This window comes from Heptranchias perlo, chromosome 13 (genome assembly GCF_035084215.1).
Source record: "Heptranchias perlo isolate sHepPer1 chromosome 13, sHepPer1.hap1, whole genome shotgun sequence".
NCBI lineage: Eukaryota > Metazoa > Chordata > Chondrichthyes > Hexanchiformes > Hexanchidae > Heptranchias > Heptranchias perlo.
The window spans coordinates 57569684-57586515 of NC_090337.1; the positions used below are offsets into that span (position 1 = coordinate 57569684).

Sequence of the window (16832 nt, forward strand, 5' to 3'; positions counted from 1 at the left end):
TGGGCGTCGCTGGCGAGGCCAGCATTTATTGCTCATCCCTAATTGCCCTTGAGAAGGTGGTGGTGAGCCGCCTTCTTGAACCGCTGTAGTCTGTGTGGTGAAGGTTCTCCCACAGTGCTGTTAGGTAGGGAGTTCCAGGATTTTGACCCAGCGACGATGAAGGAACAGCGATATATTTCCAAGTCGGGATGGTGTGTACTTTGGAGGGGAACGTGCAGGTGATGTTGTTCCCATGTGCCTGCTGCCCTTGTCCCTCTAGGTGGTAGAGGTCGCGGATTTGGGAGGTGCTGTCGAAGAAGCCTTGGCGAGTTGCTGCAGTGCATCCTGTGGATAGTACACACTGCAGCCACAGTGCAGTGCGCCAGTGGTGAAGGGAGTGAATGTTTAGGGTGGTGGATGAGGTGCCAGTCAAGCAGGCTGCTTTGTCCTGGATGGTATCGAGCTTCTTGAGTGTTGTTGGAGCTGCACTCATCCAGGCAAGTGGAGAGTATTCCAACACACTCCTGACTTGTGCCTTGTAGATGGTGGAAAGGCTTTGGGGAGTAAGGAGGTGAGTCACTTGCCGCAGAATACCCAGCCTCTGACCTGCTCTTATAGCCACAGTATTTATATGGCTGGTCCAGTTAAGCTTCTGGTCAATGGTGACCCCCAGGATGTCGATGGTGGGGGATTTGGTGATGGTAATGCCGTTGAATGTCAAGGGGAGGTGGTCATTGCCTGGCACTTGTCTGGCGCGAAGTTACTTGCCACTTATCAGCCCAAGCTTGGATGTTGTCCAGGTCTTGTTGCATGCGGGCACGGACTGCTTCATTATCTGAGGGGTTGCAAATGGAACTGGACACTGTGCAATCACCAGCGAACATCCCCATTTCTGACCTGAAGATGGAGGGAAGGTCATTGATGAAGCAGCTGAAGATGGTTGGACCTAGGACACTGCCCTGAGGAACTCCTGCAGCAATGCCCTGGGACTGAGATGATTGGCCTCCAACAACCACTGCCATCTTCCTTTGTGCTAGGTATGACTCCAGCCACTGGAGAGTTTTCCCCCTGATTCCCATTGACTTCAATTTTACTAGGGCTCCTTGGTGCCACACTCGGTCAAATGCTGCCTTGATGTCAAGTGCAGTCACTCTCACCTCACCTCTGGAATTCAGCTGCTTTGTCCATGTTTGGACCAAGGCTGTAATGAACTCTGGAGCTCAGTGGTCCTGGCGGAACCCAAACTGAGCATCGGTGAGCAGGTTATTGGTGAGTAAGTGCCGCTTGATAGCACTGCCGATGACACCTTCCATCACTTTGCTGATGATTGAGAGTAGACTGATGGGGTGGTAATTGGCCGGATTGGATTTGTCCTGCTTTTTGTGAACAGGACATACCTGGGCAATTTTCCACTTTGTCGGGTAGATGCCAGTGTTGTAGCTGTACTGGAACAGTTTGGCTAGAGGCCCAGCTAGTTCTGGAGAACAAGTCTTCAGCACTACAGCCAGAATGTTGTCGGGGCCCATAGCCTTTGCTGTATCCAGTGCACTCAGCCTTTTCTTGATATCACATGGAGTGAATCGAATTGGCTGAAGACTGGCTTCTGTGATGGTGGGGATATTGGGAGGAGGCCGAGATGGATCATCCACTCGGCACTTCTAGCTGAAGATGGTTGCAAACGCTTCAGCCTTGTCTTTTGCACTCACGTGCTGGACTGTGCCATCATTGAGGATGGCGATGTTTACAGAGCCTCCTCCTCCCATTAGTTGTTTAATTGTCCACCACCATTCACGACTGGATGTGGCAGGACTGCAGAGCTTTGATCTGATCCGTTGGTTGTGGAATCGCTTAGCTCTGTCTATAGCATGTTGCTTCCGCTGTTTAGCATGCATGTAGTCCTGTATTGTAGCTTCACCAGGTTGGCACTTCATTTTTCGGTATGCCTGGTGCTGCTCCTGGCATGCTCTTCTACACTCCTCATTGAACCATTAACCTCCGAGCGCAATGAGGGATTTGGGGATAGGAGCTTCTGTACAAAAGAATTCAGCTCCATGCTAATGAGTGGAGGTGAACGTCCTTGTCTTGAAGTGAGTGAGGTATCTGGGTGAGAGGTGGTGCCTGGAGCAGCTCAGAGTCTACCAGTCGCAATGTTGAAAAGTATGGTCAGAGGTTTCGTCACTGAGCTGAATCCACAACTCAATCTGCTTTGTCCCCTAGGGGCTGATACCAGGTTTGCGAGAGCTGGCAGGGAGAGTCACTGACCGTTCACATAATGCATTCATCTGAGAATAGTGCCAGTGGTCTTACAGCTAGGTCCTGTTCAAATACAAACACTTCAAATTGTTAAAACACTTTTTAACAGGTAAGCAAATAGCACGAGGAGTCTGCAAGTTTATTCTGCAGACTTTGACCTCTGACCTGGCTCTGGTTATATATCCTTTAATCTTATCTTTATCAAACTGCTTAATAGCCAGCAGTACAATAAAACGATGACTAAACCCATGGGATTGCTCTCTCAATTATTAATGTGGAGGAATGAGATCATCCTCATTACCTGCAATGAACAACCCAAATAATCACTTCATGGTAATTTTCAGCCTTTGTGTGAGGCAGGGAATGGTGCAAATACCAAACATTTTCACCCCTGCATCTCCCTCTAATCACTTTATGATTATCACAAAAACTGAATGAGGCAGAGTGGCCCAGAGACAGTGGGTCAGACACTGTCCTTTCACACTCTGGGACTGGGCGGTACAGTGGGTCAGACACTGTCCTTTCACACTCTGGGACTGGGTGGTACAGCGGGTCAGACACTGTCCTTTCACACTCTGGGACTGGGTGGTACAGTGGGTCAGACACTGTCCTTTCACACTCTGGGACTGGCTAATACAGTGTGTTAAACATTGTCCTGTCACAGTGTTTGGACCTGGGTTCAAATCCAATCTTAAGCAGATAGATAAAAGCTACTTCTGTGGGCAATGAGTCCAGTTTTTGGTGAGCATGGGCCCACAGTAAAATAATTGCTCCTAATTCAGTATTAACGGGCATTACATCGGTAATTTCAGATATAATGGATATGGGAAATGGGAAAATCTCACACTGGAACAATATGCAGTACTCTTCTCAGGATGCAGCTGAAACATATTATTGGGTGATGTGGAGGAAGCTTTACTCTGCATCTAACCCCTGCTGTACCTGACCTGTGAATGTTTAATGGGACAGTGTAGAGGGAACTTTACTCTGTATCTAACGCATGCTGTACCTGACCTGTGAATGTTTAATGGGACATTGTAGAGGGAGCTTTACTCTGTATCTAACACATGCTGTACCTGACCTGTGAATGTTTAATAGGACATTGTAAAGGGAATTTTACTCTGTATCTAACGCATGCTGTACCTGCCCTGTGAATGTTTAATGGGACATTATAGAGGAAGCTTTACTCTGTATCTAACCTGTGCTGTACCTGCCCTGGGAGTGTTTGATGGGGCAGTGTAGAGGAAGCTTTACTCAGTATCAAACCTGTGCTGTACCTGCCCTGGGAGTGTTTGATGGGGCAGTGTAGAGGAAGCTTTACTCAGTATCAAACCTGTGCTGTACCTGCCCTGGGAGTGTTTGATGAGACAGTGTAGAGGAAGCTTTACTCTGTATCTAACCTGTGCTGTACCTGCCCTGGGAGTGTTTGATGGGACAGTGTAGAGGAAGCTTTACTCAGTATCAAACCTGTGCTGTACCTGCCCTGGGAGTGTTTGATGAGACAGTGTAGAGGAAGCTTTACTCTGTATCTAACCTGTGCTGTACCTGCCCTGGGAGTGTTTGATGGGACAGTGTAGAGGAAGCTTTACTCAGTATCAAACCTGCGCTGTACCTGCCCTGGGAGTGTTTGATGGGGCAGTGTAGAGGGAGCTTTACTCTGTATCTAACCTGTGCTGTACCTGCCCTGGGAGTGTTTGATGGGACAGTGTAGAGGGAGCTTTACTCAGTATCAAACCTGTGCTGTACCTGCCCTGGGAGTGTTTGATGGGGCAGTGTAGAGGAAGCTTTACTCTGTATCTAACCTGTGCTGTACCTGCCCTGGGAGTGTTTGATGGGACAGTGTAGAGGAAGCTTTACTCAGTATCAAACCTGTGCTGTACCTGCCCTGGGAGTGTTTGATGGGACAGTGTAGAGGAAGCTTTACTCAGTATCAAACCTGTGCTGTACCTGCCCTGGGAGTGTTTGATGAGACAGTGTAGAGGAAGCTTTACTCTGTATCTAACCTGTGCTGTACCTGCCCTGGGAGTGTTTGATGGGACAGTGTAGAGGAAGCTTTACTCAGTATCAAACCTGTGCTGTACCTGCCCTGGGAGTGTTTGATGGGACAGTGTAGAGGAAGCTTTACTCAGTATCAAACCTGTGCTGTACCTGCCCTGGGAGTGTTTGATGAGACAGTGTAGAGGAAGCTTTACTCTGTATCTAACCTGTGCTGTACCTGCCCTGGGAGTGTTTGATGGGACATTGTAGAGGGAGCTTTACTCTGTATCTAATGCATGCTGTACCTGACCTGTGAATGTTTAATAGAACATTATAGAGGGAGCTTTACTCTGTATCTAACCTGTGCTGTACCTGACCTGAGAGTGTTTGATGGGGCAGTGCAGAGGGAGCTTTACTCTGATTCTAACCTGTGCTGTACCTGCCCAGGGAGTGTTTGGACCAATGTTTGCTCTGCTCTCTGGCACTGAGCATCAGTGACTGCAGACTGTTCTCCATGTGTCCTGGGCCTGGCTATGGAGCAACATTCACAGTGGGTTCCTAATGGATCTGCAGCTGCTCCAGGAAACCCTGGTGTGATGTAAAGGGGGTGAAGATCTGACATAATGGGTCTGTGCCCCTTTATTCTTCTTTACTGTGCTTGGGGAGCACTGATTTCTCAGGTGCAGTTAAGGAGGAAAATTCTCCCCACCCACCCATCAAGTTCTGCTGCCTGTTTCAGGAGCCAGAGGGCTGGGAATTATGAGCAGCAGTTGATGCTCCACTGTCTCTCGTCCCACTGCCACCTGTTATCAGAATAGCAGGTGAGAAGGGAGAGGGAGGGGTGAACAGAAAGATGATACAGGGAGAGAAGGAAATTGGCTGCATCTTACTTGGTGCAGAGAAGCGAGGATCTTTTCTTCTGATAGAAAGGCCAGGCGGTCGGCTGAGTAGTTTGACAGGATAGTCAGATGCTGGTGGGCAGGAGTTAGCCTCATTTCAGTGTAATTAGCTTTATTGCGGGCTGAACATTGCACTGTGCCTTTAACCTCCCTACGTGACTACACCCGATCCGGTAACTGAAGCCTGCTGTGTCAGTGTGCTGACAGAAGCCAGCTCTCACTTGGGGTCAGGAGCCGGCAGGGAGGCAAATGGTTCATGGTTGCGCTCGGCGATGGTTCCTCACCGGTGCCTCCTCGCTGCCAAGGATGGGGACCTGGAAACACTGAAGAGTCTGGATGCCAGTGGCACGCTGAATGAAAACATCGAGGATCATCTGGGGGCCTCCCCGGTCCATCACGCAGCCAGGGCAGGCAGGCTGGACTGTTTGAAATTCCTCATCACTCAGGCTAAGCTGCCGGCGAACAAAAGAGCCAAAAACGGGGCAACCCCCACCCACGATGCCGCTGCCACCGGGAACCTGCAGGCGCTCCAGTGGTTGACCAGTGTCGGCGGCTGTGACATTCAGGTAGGTCACTTTCGGCACAGCTACAAACACAACAACAGTTTGTTATTCCACGGCCCTGAGAGTCTCACTTCAACTAATGTCACAGTCAGTAAATAACAGGCAGAGGGCCAGCAACACGTATAGGAGCTGTATGTATATACAGGGACTGTACATGACTGGTACAGGAGATAGACAGGGGCTGTAGATTATGTACAGGAGATGTACAGGAGCTGTACATTACTGATACAGGAGATGTACAGGAATTGTACATTACTGATACAGGAGATATACAGGAGCTGTACATTACTGACACAGGAGATGTACAGGAGCTGTACATTACTGATACAGGAGATCTACAGGAGCTGTACATTACTGATACAGGAGATGTACAGGAATTGTACATTACTGATACAGGAGATATACAGGAGCTGTACATTACTGACACAGGAGATGTACAGGAGCTGTACATTACTGATACAGGAGATCTACAGGAGCTGTACATTACTGATACAGGAGATCTACAGGAGCTGTACATTACTGATACAGGAGATGTACAGGAGCTGTTCATTACTGATACAGGAGATGTACAGGAGCTGTTCATTACTGATACAGGAGATATACAGGAGCTGTTCATTACTGATACAGGAGATATACAGGAGCTGTTCATTACTGATACAGGAGATGTACAGGAGCTGTACATTACTGACACAGGAGATGTACAGGAGCTGTACATTACTGACACAGGAGATCTACAGGAATTGTACATTACTGATACAGGAGATATACAGGAGCTGTACATTACTGATACAGGAGATCTACAGGAGCTGTACATTACTGATACAGGAGATGTACAGGAGCTGTTCATTACTGATACAGGAGATCTACAGGAGCTGTACATTACTGATACAGGAGATATACAGGAGCTGTACATTACTGATACAGGAGATCTACAGGAGCTGTACATTACTGATACAGGAGATATACAGGAATTGTACATTACTGATACAGGAGATGTACAGGAGCTGTTCATTACTGATACAGGAGATATACAGGAGCTGTACATTACTGATACAGGAGATCTACAGAAGCTGTACATTACTGATACAGGAGATGTACAGGAATTGTACATTACTGATACAGGAGATATACAGGAGCTGTACATTACTGATACAGGAGATATACAGGAGCTGTTCATTACTGATACAGGAGATATACAGGAGCTGTACATTACTGATACAGGAGATCTACAGGAGCTGTACATTACTGATACAGGAGATATACAGGAGCTGTTCATTACTGATACAGGAGATGTACAGGAATTGTACATTACTGACACAGGAGATCTACAGGAGCTGTTCATTACTGATACAGGAGATGTACAGGAATTGTACATTACTGATACAGGAGATCTACAGGAGCTGTACATTACTGACACAGGAGATATACAGGAGCGGTACATTATATACAGGAGACATACAGGAATTGTACCTTACTGATACAGGAGATATGCAGGAATTGTACATTGTGTACACGGGATGTACAAGAACTGTACATTATTGGTACAGGAGATATCCAGGAGCTGTACATTATGTACAGGAGATATACAGGAGCTGTACATTACTGATACAGGAGATGTGCAGGAGCTGTACATCATGTACAGAAGGTACACAAGAGCTGTACATTATGTACAGGAGATATATAGGAGCTGTACATTATGTACAGAAGACATACAGGAACTGTACATTAGATTACAGGAGATATACAGGAACGGTACATTAGATTACGGGAGATATACAGGAACGGTACATCATATACAGGAGATATACATGGGTTGTACATGGATATATTCTTTAGAAACGGGGACTGCACCTGTGGATTTTAGAAAAGGGAATGTAACAGAAATCTATAAAAAGGACAAAGAAAAAACCTGGGGAATAACAGGCCGGTCCACCTGAGGTACATGGAAGGGAAATATACTGGAACGTATCCGAAAGGAACAAATAATGAACCACCTGGAGAAATGGAGAACTATAAGAGAGAGCCAGCCTGGCTTTCTGGGAGGGAGATCAAGCTTCCACAAGCTGCCTGAAGTTCTCTGCTGAGATAACAAACCCTGTGGACAGTGGAACTCAATGGATGCTGTTTATTTTCAATGTCAGCAAAGCTTTTAACACAGTGACTGGTCCAGAAGGTTAGAAGGCACGGCGTAAGTGGAATGCTCCTGAATTGGATTGAGAACTGTCTGAGAAAGAGGAAGGAAAGAGTAGTAGAGTGGTTGTATGTTCAGTTGAATCAGCATGGAAGGAGGTAACTTGTGGGGTGCGTCAGGAATCAGTACTGGAGCCGGTGCTGTGTCTAACGTACATGAGCGACTTTATCTTGGGATATGGGCATCACTGGCAAGGCTGGCATTTATTGCCTTTGATAAGGTGGTGGTGGGCCTTCTTCTTGAACCGCTGCAGTTCATGAGGTGAAGGTGCTCCCACATTGCTGTTAGGTAGGGAGTTCCAGTATTTTGACCCAATGATGATGAAGGAATGGTGATATATGTCCAAGTCAGGATGGTATGTGACTTGGAGATGGTGGTGTTCCCATACACCTGCTGCTCTTGTCCTTCTAGGTGGTGGAGGTCGCAGTTTGGGAGGTGTTGCTGAAGAAGTCTTGGCGAATTGCTGCCCTGCATCCTGTAAATAGTACACACTGCAGCCACGGTGTGCCGATGGTGGAGGGAGTGAATGTTTAAGCCACATGGAAGTATGGACGGAAACAAATCTCTTAAATTTGTAGATGATATCAAACTGGGAGGGACTGCAGACAACAGGGAACAAATACAGAAGGATCTGTATAGACTTGGGAGCTGGGCTGACGAGTGCCGACTTGTTGTGGACAGGTGCAAAAGTCATGAGAATGGGAAAGGATAATAAACAGTGGTTGTGTTAGATAAGATATAGGTCACAGGAGAAAGAATTTGGGGATACTGGTGGATAGATCACTGAAGCCATCAGCACAGTGTGTGTAGCAATAAAAAAATACAGAGGAACAGAACACAACTCTAAGGAGGTTTGTACTGAGCACTGGGCCAGTCCCACCTGGAGTATTGTGTAGAGTTCTGGTCACCATGCTATGAGAAAGACACCCAGGCACTAGAGAGGGTGCAGCAAAGGACAATCACAGTGATAGTTATGAAGAGAGGATGCAGAAGCTGGGAATGTTTACACTGAAGAGAAGGGTCACTGTGACCTTAGTATTCAAGATCCAAAAGAGGTGTAGACAAGATAAATGTCAATCTGTTTAGCAAAGTCACAGACCCTACAACAAGAGGGCACAGTCTTAAACTTCAAAGAGTTTATGAGTGCTTGATTAGATTGTTGAGCACAACACTCAGAGGCTGTTACGGAGGCGAATCGCCATGGTGTAGAAGGCACTAGATTCAGAGAGACTTCACCCATTGGGAAATAAAACAGTTTCCCACAGAAGTTGCAGCTTTGGCACGGAGTCTCTTTTGTGTGACTGGGAAAGATATGTAGTGAAGAGGTGTGGTCTGCCTGGCTGCTAAATAGTGTGGCAGTGGAAATGTTGGGCATTGTCATTTATTGCAGGAGACAGGGAGAACGGGGCCGCAGGGACATTAGGAGAAAGTTCCATACAAAAGGTCTGTGAGTGGCCAAAGGAGCTGGTGTTGGGCACTCCTCGAGTCCCTCAGCTGCTCCGTGTGAACAGCTGTTTGGGTAGCGAGGATATGGACCATGCCAAAAACTATGATGACCTGGGAAAGTTAGACTGGGTCAGGACAGCATGTCAGGTGCTGTAGTCTGACCGTGCACTAAGTGCTGGATTGAAACTGTCCCAACCCATTTCCCTCAGGACCCTGAGAGCCAACAGGCACAGGATACTTCCACATGTATGTGGAGCAGTCAGTTTGATGCGTACACCGATGGTTTTGTTTTGCAAAAGGTCCTTAGCGAAATATTTCTCCTTCAGGACCGCGATGACCACGGTGCGTCTATTCTGCACCTGGCGGCTCGATTTGGCCGATGGGACACGGTACGGTGGTTGCTGCAGGCGGGATGCGATCCCTTGATGGAGACAGATAACGGGGCGGTGCCAGCGCATTATGCAGCGGCAAAGGGAGACCTTACGTGCTTGAAACTCCTCATCATCCAGGCCCCGAGGTAAGAAATTCACGTTAACATCTTGCACCTGGCAGTATTTAAAGGAGAATGAATACAGGTTCATGCCACACTCTGTACTGAGTTAGCTGATTTTACGACAATTTCCCTTGGTTTATAGATGAGAGAAATCAGCCAGGGGCTCCTGCTCCTGATCGCTGCCCAGTGACTCTTTTAAACCGAGGCCCTGTCTATCCTCTCAGGTGGACCTGAAAGATCCCACGGCACTGTTTCCAGGAAGAGCAGGGGAGTTCTACCCGGTGTCCTGGCCAATATTTATCCATCAACCAACATCACTAAAAAAAACAGATTATCTGGTCATTATGACATTGCTGTTTGCGGGAGCTTGCTGTGCACAAATTGGCTGCAGTATTTCCTATATTACAGCAGTGACTACACTTCAAAAGTACTTCATTGGCTGTAAAGATGTTTGGGAGGTGTGTGTGTGTGTAGGTAGGTGTGTGTGTGTATATGTGTAGGTAGTTAGGTGTGTATGTAGGTAGGTGTGTGCGCGCGTGTGTAGGCAGGTCTGTGTGTGTGTAGGTAGGTGTGTGTGTAGATAGGGGTGTGTGTGTAGGTAGGGGTGTGTGTGTAGGTAGGGGTGTGTGTGTAGGCAGGTCTGTGTGTGTGTAGGTAGGTGTGTGTGTAGATAGGGGTGTGTGTGTAGGTAGGGGTGTGTGTGTAGATAGGGGTGTGTGTGTAGATAGGGGTGTGTGTGTAGGTAGGTAGATGTGTGCGTGTGTAGTTGGCTGTGTGCACGTGTGTAGGTAGATGTGTGTGTAGTTGAGTCTGTGTGTAGGTAGGGGTGTGTGTGTGTAGGTAGGGGTGTGTGTGTAGGTAGGGGTGTGTGTGTAGGTAGGTGTGTGTAGGTAGGTGTGTGTAGGTAGGGGTGTGTGTGTGTAGGTGGGTGTGTGTTTGTCGGTAGGGGTGTGTGTGTAGGTAGGGGTGTGTGTGTAGGTAGGGGTGTGTGTGTAGGTAGGGGTGTGTGTGTAGGTAGGGGTGTGTGTAGGTAGGGGATTGTGTGTGTAGGTGGGGTGGGTGTAGGTAGGTGTGTGCGTGTGCACTTGGCTGTGTGCGTGTGTGTAGGTAGATGTGTGTGTAGTTGAGTCTGTGTGTAGTTGTGTCTGTGTGTAGGTAGGTGTGTGTAGGTAGGTGTGTGTAGGTAGGGGTGTGTGTTTGTCGGTAGGGGTGTGTGTTTGTCGGTAGGGGTGTGTGTTTGTCGGTAGGGGTGTGTGTTTGTCGGTAGGGGTGTGTGTGTAGGTAGGGGTGTGTGTGTAGGTAGGGGTGTGTGTGTAGGTAGGGGTGTGTGTGTAGGTGGGTGTGTGTTTGTCGGTAGGGGTGTGTGTGTGTAGGTAGGGGTGTGTGTGTAGGTAGGGGTGTGTGTGTAGGTAGGGGTGTGTGTTTGTCGGTAGGGGTGTGTGTGTGTAGGTAGGGGTGTGTGTGTAGGTAGGGGTGTGTGTGTAGGTAGGGGTGTGTGTGTAGGTATGGGTGTGTGTGTAGGTGGGTGTGTGTTTGTCGGTAGGGGTGTGTGTGTGTAGGTAGGGGTGTGTGTGTAGGTAGGGGTGTGTGTGTAGGTAGGGGTGTGTGTGTAGGTGGGTGTGTGTTTGTCGGTAGGGGTGTGTGTGTGTGTAGGTGGGTGTGTGTTTGTCGGTAGGGGTGTGTGTGTAGGTAAGGGTGTGTGTTTGTCGGTAGGGGTGTGTGTGTAGGTGGGTGTGTGTTTGTCGGTAGGGGTGTGTGTTTGTCGGTAGGGGTGTGTGTTTGGTGTGTGTTTGTCGGTAGGGGTGTGTGTTTGTCGGTAGGGGTGTGTGTTTGGTGTGTGTTTGTCGGTAGGGGTGTGTGTGTAGGTAGGGGTGTGTTTGTCGGTAGGGGTGTGTTTGTCGGTAGGGGTGTGTGTTTGTCGGTAGGGGTGTGTTTGTCGGTAGGGGTGTGTGTTTGTCGGTAGGGGTGTGTGTTTGGTGTGTGTTTGTCGGTAGGGGTGTGTGTTTGTCGGTAGGGGTGTGTGTTTGGTGTGTGTTTGTCGGTAGGGGTGTGTGTGTAGGTAGGGGTGTGTTTGTCGGTAGGGGTGTGTTTGTCGGTAGGGGTGTGTGTTTGTCGGTAGGGGTGTGTTTGTCGGTAGGGGTGTGTGTTTGTCGGTAGGGGTGTGTGTTTGGTGTGTGTTTGTCGGTAGGGGTGTGTGTTTGTCGGTAGGGGTGTGTGTTTGGTGTGTGTTTGTCGGTAGGGGTGTGTGTGTAGGTAGGGGTGTGTTTGTCGGTAGGGGTGTGTTTGTCGGTCGGGGTGTGTTTGTCGGTAGGGGTGTGTTTGTCGGTAGGGGTGTGTGTTTGTCGGTAGGGGTGTGTGTTTGGTGTGTGTTTGTCGGTAGGGGTGTGTGTTTGTCGGTAGGGGTGTGTGTTTGGTGTGTGTTTGTCGGTAGGGGTGCGTGTGTAGGTAGGGGTGTGTTTGTCGGTAGGGGTGTGTTTGTCGGTAGGGGTGTGTGTTTGTCGGTAGGGCTGTGTTTGTCGGTAGGGGTGTGTGTTTGTCGGTAGGGGTGTGTGTTTGGTGTGTGTTTGTCGGTAGGGGTGTGTGTTTGGTGTGTGTTTGTCGGTAGGGGTGTGTTTGTCGGTAGGGGTGTGTTTGTCGGTCGGGGTGTGTTTGTCGGTAGGGGTGTGTTTGTCGGTAGGGGTGTGTGTTTGGTGTGTGTTTGTCGGTAGGGGTGTGTGTTTGTTGGTAGGGGTGTGTTTGTCGGTAGGGGTGTGTTTGTCGGTAGGGGTGTGTGTTTGGTGTGTGTTTGTCGGTAGGGGTGTGTGTTTGGTGTGTGTTTGTCGGTAGGGGTGTGTGTTTGTCGGTAGGGGTGTGTTTGTCGGTAGGGGTGTGTGTTTGGTGTGTGTTTGTCGGTAGGGGTGTGTGTTTGTCGGTAGGGGTGTGTTTGTCGGTAGGGGTGTGTGTTTGGTGTGTGTTTGTCGGTAGGGGTGTGTGTTTGTCGGTAGGGGTGTGTGTTTGGTGTGTGTTTGTCGGTAGGGGTGTGTGTTTGTCGGTAGGGGTGTGTGTTTGGTGTGTGTTTGTCGGTAGGGGTGTGTGTTTGTTGGTAGGGGTGTGTGTTTGTCGGTAGGGGTGTGTGTTTGGTGTGTGTTTGTCGGTAGGGGTGTGTGTTTGTCGGTAGGGGTGTGTGTTTGGTGTGTGTTTGTCGGTAGGGGTGTGTGTTTGTCGGTAGGGGTGTGTGTTTGGTGTGTGTTTGTCGGTAGGGGTGTGTGTTTGTCGGTAGGGGTGTGTGTTTGTCGGTAGGGGTGTGTGTTTGTCAGTAGGGGTGTGTGTTTGTCGATAGGGGTGTGTGTTTGTCGGTAGGGGTGTGTGTTTGGTGTGTGTTTGTCGGTAGGGGTGTGTGTTTGTCGGTAGGGGTGTGTTTGTCGGTAGGGGTGTGTGTTTGGTGTGTGTTTGTCGGTAGGGGTGTGTGTTTGTCGGTAGGGGTGTGTGTTTGGTGTGTGTTTGTCGGTAGGGGTGTGTGTTTGTCGGTAGGGGTGTGTGTTTGGTGTTTGTTTGTCGGTAGGGGTGTGTGTTTGTTGGCAGGGGTGTGTGTCGGTAGGGGTGTGTGTCGGTAGGGGTGTGTGTTTGTCGGTAGGGGTGTGTGTGTAGGTAGGGGTGTGTGTGTAGGTAGGGGTGTGTGTTTGTCGGTAGGGGTGTGTGTGTAGGTAGGGGTGTGTGTTTGTCGGTAGGGGTGTGTGTTTGGTGTGTGTTTGTCGGTAGGGGTGTGTGTTTGTCGGTAGGGGTGTGTTTGTCGGTAGGCGTGTGTTTGTCGGTAGGGGTGTGTGTTTGGTGTGTGTTTGTCGGTAGGGGTGTGTGTTTGTCGGTAGGGGTGTGTTTGTCGGTAGTGGTGTGTGTTTGGTGTGTGTTTGTCGGTAGAGGTGTGTGTTTGTCGGTAGGGGTGTGTTTGTCGGTAGGGGTGTGTGTTTGGTGTGTGTTTGTCGGTAGGGGTGTGTGTTTGTCGGTAGGGGTGTGTTTGTCGGTAGGGGTGTGTGTTTGGTGTGTGTTTGTCGGTAGGGGTGTGTGTTTGGTGTGTGTTTGTCGGTAGGGGTGTGTGTTTGTCGGTAGGGGTGTGTGTTTGGTGTGTGTTTGTCGGTAGGGGTGTGTGTTTGTCGGTAGGGGTGTGTGTTTGTCAGTAGGGGTGTGTGTAGGTAGGGGTGTGTGTTTGTCGGTAGGGGTGTGTGTTTGTAGGTAGGGGTGTGTGTTTGTCGGTAGGGGTGTGTGTTTGTCGGTAGGGGTGTGTGTTTGTCGGTAGGGGTGTGTGTTTGTAGGTAGGGGTGTGTGTTTGTCGGTAGGGGTGTGTGTTTGTCGGTAGGGGTGTGTGTTTGTCGGTAGGGGTGTGTGTAGGTAGGGGTGTGTGTTTGTCGGTAGGGGTGTGTGTTTGTCGGTAGGGGTGTGTGTTTGTCGGTCGGGGTGTGTGTTTGTCGGTAGGGGTGTGTGTTTGTCGGTCGGGGTGTGTGTTTGTCGGTAGGGGTGTGTGTGTGGGTAGATATTGTTTGCAAAATAGCTCACGATGCTCGTGGCCTTGACGGAGCTGCTGGTGTCGGGGTGAACCTACTGTGATGTTTGAGCGCCGTGTGAGCACTCACTCTCTGGGCTCACGGGTAAAAATAATGGACACTTGAACGAGGGGCTGAGAGGAATTGAAAGTTACTTCGAATGTACAGCACAGAAACAGGCCATTCGGCCCAACTAGTCTATGCTGGTATTTATACTCCACGCGAGCCTCCTCCCTCCCTACCTCATCTAACTCTATCAGCATATCCTTCTATTCCTTTCTCTCTCATGTGTTTATCTAGCTTCCTCTTAAATGCATCTACATTATTTGCATCAACTACTCCTTGTGGTAGTGAGTTCCACATTCTAACCACTCTCTGGGCAAAGAAGTTTCTCCTGAATTTCCTATTGGATTTATTAGTGACTATCTGATATTGATGATGTCTAGTTTTGGACTCCCCAGGAGTGGAAACATTTTCTCTACCTCTACCCTAAAAACCCTTTCATTATCTTAAAGACCTCTCTCAGGTCACGCTCAGCCTTCTCTTTTCTAGAAAAAAGTGCCCCAGCTTGCTCAGCCTTTCCTGATAAGTATATCTTCCCAGTTCTGGTATCCTTGTGAATCTTTTTTGCACCTTCTCCGGTGCTTCTATATTCTTTCTATAATACGGAGACCAGGATTGTGCAAAGCACTTCAAGTGTGGTCTCACCAAGGTTCTGTACAAGTTTAACATAAGTTCTGCAGTAGTACAGTGCTACATTACTACAGCGCTGTAATATTAATCTACCCTCTTTTATTTAGTATTGCACGACTCGTTTCAATTCAGTTCAATTGTCACTAAAATCCAAATAAAATCCAAATCGAATGACTTTGATAAGGAGATGTGACGAGCCCTCAGTTTGAAGGCCTGAACTCTAATAGTCACTGGACATCTGTTGAATTGCTGCTGTGCCAGGTATCCTTCTCTCACAATTGTAACGTGCTACCTGCCAGCTGTTTGGCTGATTAATGATATGTGGGACAGCCGGCCTGATGCTCAGCTCTCAGGTGCTGTCTGTTTCGGGATCAATCAATACTTCATATCTAATGCAGACTTTTCCCTTTCATCCACTTACTGACGTGTTTCAGTTCCACTTAACCCATTCCCTGCACACTGCCACTCCAAGCAGCACACCTCGAATTCCTTTCAAAAGACGCAGAAATATTGCTCTCCGCCACGAACACTTTATGGCTGATCTTCAAACTATCTCTGAACAATCTGTCGTTGAACAAAATGCTTTACTGTCAGAGGGGGACTCACAATTTTCCTGAGACTCACACTGACTTTTGTCAGACCCATTGCCAATCCTCACCTCCGGTTACCGTGCACCTCTTGTTGGAGGCCGCTGAAGAATCCTGAGCGGGTCAGACCCGGCACCTGCTCCGCTCATCGGGAACTAATTTCCCAGGGAGGGAGGGTCCTTCAACAGGCATCAGGCTCCTAATTAACACGTGCAAGGGGGCCAATACCTGTTTCAGGCAGATGTCTGGGACGACCAAAGCATGGGGCCTGACAAATTCAGCAATGGCCTGAACGCACGTGCAGATTGCGTGGGCCTTCCCACTGCTAAATTTGTCAATGTTGCGTCCATTTTACACAATGGGCACAATACATACCAATTTCTACCCCACTGATTGTGAGCAATCTATTCAGCAATAGGGAGCATTACATCCGAGCCTCATCCAGTCCTAGCCCAGTGCCCAAACGTATAAGGTTTATAAGGATGCCATTGACTTGATTGGTGCTCATACCTCACTGCTCGAAGTCTATTTCCCTGCTCTTTCCCTGGTCTCTTTTCATCCTTCATGGTGATCAGGAATGGGGGCCGAGGTTAGTTTTTCCCAGCAGCTCCAATCTGAGGCGAACTGTTTTCAGTTTCTGAGCTGCAGGAGATCCAGGGTTCTTCCAATTTAATGGGATCCGCTCAGAAGCCAGCTCCACTTCCACTGGCTCACGTTTCAAGCCGGCCTTTAGATAGCAGCTGACACATTGCAATCTCTGCGCTGTGTTTCAACGCCTGGCCTCCTCATGCTTTTTTATTTCAACGTGAGTTTAATATGCACTTTGATAAATCTATAGGAATGAATCATGGAATCGTACAGCACAGAAGGAGGCCATTTGGCCCATCGTGCCTATGCAAGCTCTTGGAAAGAGCTGATCCAATTAGTCCCACTCCCTTGCTCTTTCTTCCTAACGCTGCAAATTTTTCCTTTTCAAATATATATTCAATTCCTTTTTGAAAGTTACTATTGAATCTGCTTCCACCACCTTTTCAGGCAGAGCATTCTAGATCATTACAACCCACTGCATAAAAAAATTCTCCTCATCTCCCCCCTGGTTCTTTTGCCAATTATTTTAAATCTTTGTCCTCTGGTTACTGACCCTCCTGCCAGTGGAAACAGTGTCTCCTTATTTACTCTATCAAGACTCATTTATCATTTTGAACACATCTATTAAATCTCCACTTAACCTTCTCTG

General features: G+C 48.5%; 1 protein-coding gene across 1 annotated transcript in view; it reads left to right on the forward strand.

Moving 5' to 3' along the window:
• The first annotated feature begins 5254 nt into the window (after positions 1 to 5254).
• The window catches only part of espnlb (espin like b), a 76252-nt gene continuing 64674 nt past the window's right edge, over positions 5255 to 16832 (forward strand). Inside the window, exons 1-2 of the mRNA XM_067994772.1 lie at positions 5255 to 5674; positions 9635 to 9825. Of these exons, the coding sequence (XP_067850873.1) occupies positions 5381 to 5674; positions 9635 to 9825 (485 nt within the window). The 5' untranslated portion in view covers positions 5255 to 5380. The remainder of the gene's footprint in view (positions 5675 to 9634; positions 9826 to 16832) is intronic.